The 9,107-nt window shown below is 48.1% G+C and overlaps 1 protein-coding gene across 1 annotated transcript; it reads left to right on the top strand.

Annotated features, from left to right (window-relative positions):
• Window positions 1–7,657: 7,657 nt before the first annotated feature.
• EAH_00026810 (hypothetical protein) lies at window positions 7,658–8,334 on the top strand (the record flags this gene model as incomplete). The annotated part of the gene is made up of 2 exons (XM_013392803.1): window positions 7,658–7,987; window positions 8,116–8,334. 2 exons carry the CDS (start codon window positions 7,658–7,660, stop codon window positions 8,332–8,334), a joined length of 549 nt encoding a protein of 182 aa, XP_013248257.1.
• Between the last annotated feature and the right edge of the window lie 773 nt (window positions 8,335–9,107).

The following is a 9,107-nucleotide window of genomic DNA, read 5'->3' as shown; positions in this document are numbered from 1 at the left end:
TTATGTATGCGAATGATATGGCTAATACACAGCACAGGAGAGCTGTTTTTGTGCATTGAACTCGTGCATTTGTTTTGGAAAATCTACAAATCTAAATTTCTTCAATCCTCAAAAGTCTTTAAGCGCAGTGAGTAGAGGGCTCTGCGAAATGTAGGAAGCGCACCTACAGACGCAACCACAAATGGTAGGAGCCTGCATGCTATGCAGTTATATGGGCCACATGATGCCAAAGATATATTAAACTAGATAAATAGCTATAGCGGCCAGCTCTTCTGCATGCTATTAAGGAACAACTGCGAGAACTGAGATCCTTGGGGCGCCACACGCAATCCCAACATTTCTCTTCGCCCATTCATCACGTAGCATTTCGAGCTATTCAGTTTTCTTGCATAGTGCTTGCCTTTGCCTCCTGTATCTTGCGCATTCTTATGCTTGTCGATGTAACTCATCCGCTTTAAGGGTTAGTGCAAGAGTAGCGCACAGCCTACAGTGACCGGAACATTTCCATGCGGTCAAGAGGCTTTAGAATTCTCTGAATTGGCACGGTTTTTCGCTTCGCATGCTTATGAGCAAGGCATGCACCTTTTGGAACGCGTGAGTTTTGTATTTGCCAAACCAGTAGTAAGTATGTCACCAGATCATGCCGGATTGTGTCTGCTTGGAATTAGGTGGCAGTAGCAGTTTTCGAGCACAGCAGCAAGACAAAAATCAATCCAGAAACCCTAAACTTAAGGACAGTGTATTATTCGACGATTCATCGTCAGTTTGGTGATGCGACAAAGTGCACCATCTTACAGCATTTCGCCCTCAAGAAAGAAATACGTTTGGTGGAGCATGTTGGGCCCCATGCTCGTACCAGAACCTCCGAGCGTGTATAAACTTCCGCTTTTTGAGCTTCTGGAAAACCTGAAATCATGCAGAGTAGTCAATGCATTTTATTCGTTTATTTTTGTCACGACTGTAGGCCTTGAATTATTTTTGTTTTCACAGGTCAGGCATAACAACGAAAGCTAACATAGAACAAACTGAAATGCCTTCCGGGGCAGCAACTTCAACAGCTCTAAAAACCACCTTGCCCTAGAGTCAGGCAATATATGTGCTCCTTCCATGCAATGACGCTTACTCCTCAGAAACCGCAGCTATCTACCAACGGATTAGTCAATGAGTGCAAAGAGGCCGCTGAGCGCAGGAACGCATTGTGCAGGGCTTTGCGGAGGCAAGCAATCGATGCAGAGTTGATTGCCCGGACAAGGAAGTTATGGCGAAAGACATGATAAGCGAGCCACAATACTGTCAACCGAAACACCCGTATGTACGAAAACGCCAAATACACGTGGCGCTGATTTCGGCGGTACGACGCAGAGATTTCGCACTTCGTGAGCGCCTGTATGCTTTCATCTGGAGCGTGATCAACAGGAAATTTCAAGCATTCAATGCCAAGTACAGCAAAATTCTTCAGGGGAACTGAGTTCTTGTATAACTAGGATGGCGTTACTGACGGCCTTGATCAACAGTGGCCTGTCCAAGGTTACTTGAAGCCGTGGCCCATGCGAATGCATGGAAGCTCGTGTGGGCACATATTGATGGTAAGTAAGATGAGAACCCAAAGAACCCGCGCTTTTCGGTGCCGGCGTTGGTGTAGGCACAAAAGCTACCCTGAGTCCGGGCTTTCCTGCCCAAGAATGACCAAACGTGGCAGGCCGCAATGAAAACAGTGCTTTTCGATCTTTCACATTTCCCTGCGCGTTTCATCAAAGGTCCAGTTGAAGAGTAATTACAATTGACAGCTGCTTTAGACCGCTTGTTTTGGCTGGTATGATGATCCTGATGGATTGGGTTATAGCAGGAAGGGCATCCCAGTGTTTGCCCCGGGAGTAGCGACTGTCCGCATAGTTAGACACGAACCTACCTCCTCTGAGCAGCGGGTCTGTATGATGTACGAATTTCGTTTGATTTGGGTTTGCCTCGGGCATGCTAGGATGTTCTATTACGGCGAGAAACACTCCTTCGGGCTTTTGGGGTTAGGCATGTGGACTGAGCATGATGATGCACTGACTAATTTGTGGTGTTGCGGCGTCTGGTGTAACACCTCGAAAACCCTTCCACAATTGTTAAGGACACCATAGACCCGGACATCTCTGCCATCAGCCCTCAGAAGTGCTTGAAACAATCGTGCCCGTGTTGTTCCAATCCGTCTGCTAGATTCCCCAATGAAAACCAGTTTGCCGAAAACCACCAGAGCTACATTAAGCATAAGAATAGATCAATACATTCAGCTGATGGGCCAGGCCATCTCAACTGCTTGAGAAAGCATTGCACAGAGCTCTTCGATACTCCTACTAGATTCGTCTAACTTCCGCCTTTAGGATTACAGTTAGTCTCTGGCGAACCTACATTTGTGAGGGAATAATTCGGGCGTAACTCTGACTGTACGAAATTAACGCTACTTGTATTTTGTTCCTTTACTCTAACGAGCCGCAGCTGCACAAGCTGCCTGATCCGTCAAGAGTTGCCATGTATGAATAGGGTAAATTGTGTGTAAATAGCACAATTCCCTCCCCTTGCCCTACTGCCACCTTAGGCTTTGTAGCTGGGGCTCTTGAGGCCGATAGAGAAGGGTCTTCTTGAAGACAGCTGATGCACTGCAGGAAGCAATGAAGAATAGGGGGGAAAACTTTTATAAACAGTTTAGGGGTTTGATTTGTTTAACATTACTATTGCTGCTGCTGTTGCTGAACAACCTTCAACAGTTCACCCCACACTGACTGGTAAAACGAGGCTGCCGTCGCGGCATGTGAGTGCTGGAAGAGAGACGCTTCATGGCAAGCAAGCTGAATCATTCATAGATAAGCCATTATGCATCAATAAGTGCACCAATAACGTGAAATACCATTGCTGCCTGTAGCAGGGACGTGGTTACTCCCCAATGGTATCCCAGCCCCCCAAAACGCAACAGGGCAACCTACTACGGCCCCTTGCGAGCAAAACTTATCGATACGTGAGAATCGTTACAGCAATACATACACAGATATATGTAAGCCATCATTTCCTTTTACACTGCACAAAGCATGAGCTTGCCATCTGTCGCAGAAGACGTTGTGCTGTTTGCGCTTGGGCTTGCCGTCATCTCCGTAAGGCCGGCGCTAAAGTCAGCCCCAAAGGAAGGACACTGGCAAAGTATGAAACAACACAGGTGACCATTATGATGCATTACACTACTTACTAGCGAAAACGCTCTGCAACAAAGACCCAAAAACAATATGTATATAGGTATTATGTCGAGAGCCATTGCGTAAAATTAATTTCTTTTTTACACTTGCAGAGTGCAAATTGATCAGAAACAAGTTTTTGGTATTCCCCCTACAATGTTTATCATTGCCTCCGCCTTTGCCGGCCTTTAATACTAGAAGCATTCCTAACAACTTTGGGCTGCTCTCTAGTAAGCGCTTTCGGCATGACGGGCGTCATGATGCAGAGACAGTGCAACGGTTCCTTGGTTCTTCGGAGTTGTATTTGCGTCCCTAATATACAGTCGAAAAGCTGCACTTTTTATTGGGATCATCTTTATTAGAATGAGACACACGACAATGGTGGTTATACTGAATCATTTGTACGACTCTTACGGAGTACATTCAGACTAGGGAAGCCTTCTGGCATTTACAGAGATATAGGTTTGTGTTGTCAAGGGACTAAACTCTGGTGGGATTGATGAAACTTAAGTAAGCGGAGCCTTTGCTAGAGCAGCCCATCGAGAAGTATCAGTCCTCGGCCAACAGAATTTCAGCGGTGTGGACTCGCAGGTTGTAAATCAGTGGTGAGTAGCACGGCTGTCCTCTTCAGGGAGGTAATCGATAAGTAGCGAGGTAACAGAGAGGAATCTAAAGGGCTAAAGGCGAAGTTCGACGGGATGCTGGATTCCTTACGCCTCGCCCTAGCCCTAGGCCAGAAGGAAGCGAGCGAATTTTGAAACACGAACGACATAGCGTCTATTGATATTGGCGCGTTTTTTGCCACGACCAGATCGCAATATTCGAAAGGCGAGCATGCGTTAGCCGGCCAAGCAGGAACGCAGATAGCTGTGGGAAGTAGCGAGGGACCATTTGCTGTTTTGCTGCCAACAAGCTCACAAGATCCGTCGTTGCTGGCCCATAATAAACGCTAGGAATGTGAAGAACCACAATAATGGAGGAGAATGTTTAGGGGAACGGGAAAATGCGACCTGAGGACTCCCGTAATCTCCAGGCAACGTGGGATGCAGTGTCTGACTACGTGACAGCCGCACCTGAAAATCCAGCGCGAGTCAACCATGTGCTTATCAAAGTTCGCGTTAATGGTCAGGAGTTGCTACCGCTACTTGAAGCAGGCTGCGACGTTGATCTGATACTGAATGCTCGTTGAGGAGGAGAAACCTACAATTCTAGTTCTTGATGCAGTTTGTGCGACTATTTCTTGTGCCTTTCGCCGACGGGAGAAATCACAAGAATATTCAACAATACGTGCGTGAGGTGTTCGCTCAGTTCAGACATCCGTCATATTGCCATGATTGGGGGGTTTTATGTTGGACCACTCCATCACCAAGGCATGCTGTGGATGACTCAATGGAGGGCGCCTCTAGACTGACGCCAGGAAGCACTGAGAGAGTCAGTTCTTAACGCTCTAACGGAATTTGCATCTTTTTTGGTGAGAAGCATGGAAGGAATGCCCCACACAGAAAGGAACGAGGAGGCTTCTACGCAGTGCAGGAGCTGCAGGAAGCGGTGAAGAAGTAGAGGTACTCCGTCGTGATGTTCTTACGAAGACAGCAGTTGTAGGGGATTCAATTTAGTTAGCACCCGGAGAAAAGCAGAAGTGGGTGGCATTGGAGTAAGAGGCAGATCTGTTTAACAACAAAGAACTATCAGCAATTCGGCTGCCAAGTACGCGCCCAATGCCTCGCACCTGTAGTGCACCTAGCTGGCCGAGCCACCTTCGTAGATCCCTAGACCAGCTAGTCTAGGTGCCACAGAAGAGGAAAAGATCGTAAAAGCTAATATTCTACAGTACCGTCTCTTAATTGGCACACCACTGAGTAGTTCAATTCCGAAGCGCAAAAACCTGTTTGCGCTTCTCCACAGCCGAATGCGCAGTGGTCTTGACGTCCGCCAGCATGGCTGACAGCTGCATTCTTTCCCATCAATTGCTTTAGTTCATCGCATTTATACTTTTTATTGGTTTCTGAACTTTTTCTCCGACGAGATTTGCATGCTACGCAGTAGCGCTCCTCATTGCATTCCACGCTGTGTGCGGCGTGGCCATCGTAGAACCGCAACTTCATCCCTGGATTCGCTCGCATTGCCCCAACTCTGCAGGACCTACCGACTAAGCACAAACAAATGGGTGGGATGGAGAGCGAAGACACAGTCACCAAAAGCGTCATCAATCACCTGACATTGTCGCCAGTACTAGCGCTCAATAATTTCGACCAACTCGTTTTCCTACCAACATATGCCAGTATCACAGTAGTTGGGTTGATGGTCCCTCGGCATGCCAACCATACGGAAAATCCCCAATACTCGTCTACTACTCACACCGTTTGATGAAAAGGAAGCAGAAGTGTCTGGTACGGGGCAAACAGCTGTATGTGGCAGTACATTGTTCAAGCCGATCGTCCATCCTTGACACGCCTGATAAAGTGTTGTGAAGACTACAGTAATGAAAAAGTCGTTCGTTATCTTTGCTGGCTCGCGCGGTAAGGCTTGACACCCAAGTACTTGGTCTCACCCAGCGTGGCTACCGGCGCACCCTCGTCGCGCCTCACCAGTCCCAGACTGTGCTTTGCAACTGCTGATGAATGCCATGATTCTTGTCCCCTTTCGAAAATGTGTTCTTCTTACACCTCCTGCACTCACGTGGGAGCGGGTCGTGCTAGGGTCAACAGCTGTAGACAAGTTAAGCACTACAGAATAGACAGCGGTCTCCTGCGGTTCCAGAGCGAGCATGGACTCCGCAGATTACCCGTTCTAGTTTCGCTACGAAAAGACGTTTTGTCCACAATACACAATCGCGCTTTACCAGCCCATGGTGAGGTAAAAACAATGGCGGATTGAGGGGTAAGGTCAGTCTGGATTCTAAGGATGCTCCCTCAAGGGAGGAGTGTGCTCGAACCTGTTCTGCATACCAGCAGCTAAAGCTGCTTTTCATTCTCAAATACAACTCTTGAATAGTATGGCGAATTTTTAACGGGATGGGCATATATGCCAATGGATTTCATATTGGTTTTACGACCAGTCAGAGGCTGTAATGGCATTTTTGTTTTCTCGGAAAGACTCAGGGAAAATGCCCACTTCAGCGTCCGTGTAGGTCCAGTTACAATACAAGGGGCGCGGCGTAATTATTCATTATCGACGTCTGAAAGCACCACATTTTCCCGAGAAGCATAGATTCGCACCAAAAGGCGCCAAGGAGCTTCGCTTTTCTCTTTCTACTGGAAGAAAAGCGAAGCTCCTTGGCGCCTTTTGGTGCAAATTTATGAAGCGAGTTAATATCGATCACAACACGAACACCGCGGAATACTCGGAGAAGAACGACAACAGTGCTTGAACCAGCTGCACCCTGGTAAAGGTTTTGCTGAATAAGACTGGAAAGAGCAGCAGCAACAATAATAACACTGGCAGGGCCACCACCAGTAACACCAGGAGGATCAATACGAGTAGCAACACCAGCAGAACCAGGAGCCGCAGCTGAGCCGTTAGCAGGAAGGGAAAATACCAGAAAGTGAAGTAGCTGAGCCTCGCATAAGCAGCACAAGCATTGTCTGTATGAGTTTAGGACATACATTTGTCCTTGGGTGCGGGCTGATTACTGAGGACAAGTAAGTGCTCCGCAATTATACACAGTATTGGTGCAGGCAACAATCTGGGGGAGTTGCGTTGTAACTCATGCCTGACTGTTTCGTCTCCCCTGGCCGTAGGCCCTTGGGCCGCTGTTCGCAGGACACCAGGAGACTGTACGGAAGATCAGCTGCGTTTTAGAAGCTCACATATGAAGTCTTTTTGGTCGATTGTAGCAATTGACGCCCCTCGAAAAAACCCGAAGACGCTTGCCCCAGCTTCTCTCCGCTGCAATCCCATGCCCTTGGCCGCTGTTCCCAGGACGCCGGAAGAAAAAAGACAAGTTCTTCGGCTCCTTCGTACCTCTATGAATTATTCTTCATCCATTAGGTCATATTGCAGCTCACGAGGGTCCCTAACATTGCCAACGAGCCATTTCCTACCCTTACGACCACATTTCGAACTACCTTTATTTCCTGTTGTCCACACATTGAAGATCTGAACTGCCAATTTTCTTCTGCGCTGAGCTCGTCGAGTCGGTGTCGGTGACGAACCCGCGTGTTTCGATTGAATGCGGTGGAATCCCTACCTCTAGGGCATCATCTAGACTCCAGTTACTACATCATATTATTATTCCATATTGCTGTCTTTTTAAATCCTTGTTGCAGACATATGTAGATGATTTACTCTGTGATCCGAAGCAAGACGCTCTGGCTACACATGCAGCCCCCGCAACCAACCGCACCAGCCCAACGTTGAGCCAGACAGGGCCTCACAACACTTGGAATTGAAAAATTCACCTTGAGCGGTCGGGGCAAAATCAGGTAGATGATTGACTTTCATTGAAAATGCTTCGTTTCTGTTCATTGTTCATTTCTTGCCGGGCTCTGGTTGTGGCGGCGGCCAACGGTCTGCAGGACATCGACGGTTCGCCTTTTGGCTTTGAAACAGTTCACCCGCAAAATGAGATTGCTTTGCCCAGGCAGAACTTCACCTTACGTGAAGACGTAAGGAGACGCACTGGAATGCCCCTTGCTTTGGCATCTGTGTTGATCGGAACTGCCGCCCTGGCATTCTTACTCATCCATTGCTTCAAGGCTATCGCATCCAATGAAGTTCCAGAGAACCACATATATGCAGGGCGAGTGCTATCAGAAGGAGCAGACGACCCTTGCAACGTAAGGGTCCGAATTGAGGTTTGCAGCGTAGCGGCGTGAGAAATTTGTCTGACCCACTCATCACTGACTTCGCTTGTCCACGACAATTCCGGCAGTGGCATTTACCGCGGAGGGCAGAGGTCTTTCAGGTCCTTTCAGGACTAGTGGAGGTGCCGAGGGTGCGAATTGAAAAGACATTTCTTCGTGAATATGGTATGCTACGTGGGCGAGTGATGCCTGTGTACAACGTGCCAACCGAATACGTGCTTCCAAATCACATTCTTGAGAGCAGGAGTTGGCCTTCATGGACACTTTCTAGTGTACATGGTGGTGCTCTTGGCGGCCGCAGTGGTGCATGGGGCTGCTAAGATGTTCCTAGGATGGATTGGGGATTCAGGGTTCAGTAACTGACTCCGATTCAGGTTTCACGGTTGGTGTGAATTAGTCTGCCTTCCCATTTTTTCCTGATTTGATTTTTGCCGAACGATATGTCATGCGTGTAGGTGCGTTTTAGTACAAATATGTCGAATGTCCGGTGTCTCGGGCAGGTGGAAGCATCTTGTGTATTGGCGGGCAAGGCTAGTGTGCATTTCGTTAAGACGCCCAAATTCGCACACAATTTTTTATTTTAAGCGTGAAGAATGTAAAATACCATCCGGGATGTGGATTGGTTTGGCAGCCTGCTGCCACGGCGCAGCTGCCAAGGCAGGCTAAAGCAGTGCACGTTCGTAGTCCATGAATCTGTCATGTGAGGAAAGCAGTCAATTGGAGTTGCGCTATCCCGTATTCGCCTGGGGAACGGATGACCGCTGAGACGCTGTAGACAGCTGGGTTGTCTGCATTGGTCCGTGAATAGGCATTATCTTTGTACGAGACGTTCCAGAAGGAGCCCAAACGCAGAAATATGAAGAACGGCAGCTTCTGCAGTCTAGCACCTCCAAAAGCAGTTGGTAAAGTATGTGTCACCTTGCAGGGGCATCTCTGTGCTTTCAGGGGTCAGAATGAGCAGATTTTGTAGGAGCAGGTGCACTGCCTTTGCCTGTTTGCTGCTTCGATACTGTAGACATACACGGCCGGACGACTTTCTTTGTGCTGGGTTCGTTCCTCACTCCACAACAGTAGGGTCAACGATGCGAAATTT

The sequence above is a fragment of the Eimeria acervulina genome, genomic scaffold (genome assembly GCF_000499425.1).
Source record: "Eimeria acervulina Houghton genomic scaffold, Eah_scaff226, whole genome shotgun sequence".
In the NCBI taxonomy this organism is placed as follows: Eukaryota; Apicomplexa; class Conoidasida; order Eucoccidiorida; family Eimeriidae; genus Eimeria; species Eimeria acervulina.
This window is presented reverse-complemented; position numbering and strand designations above follow the sequence as displayed.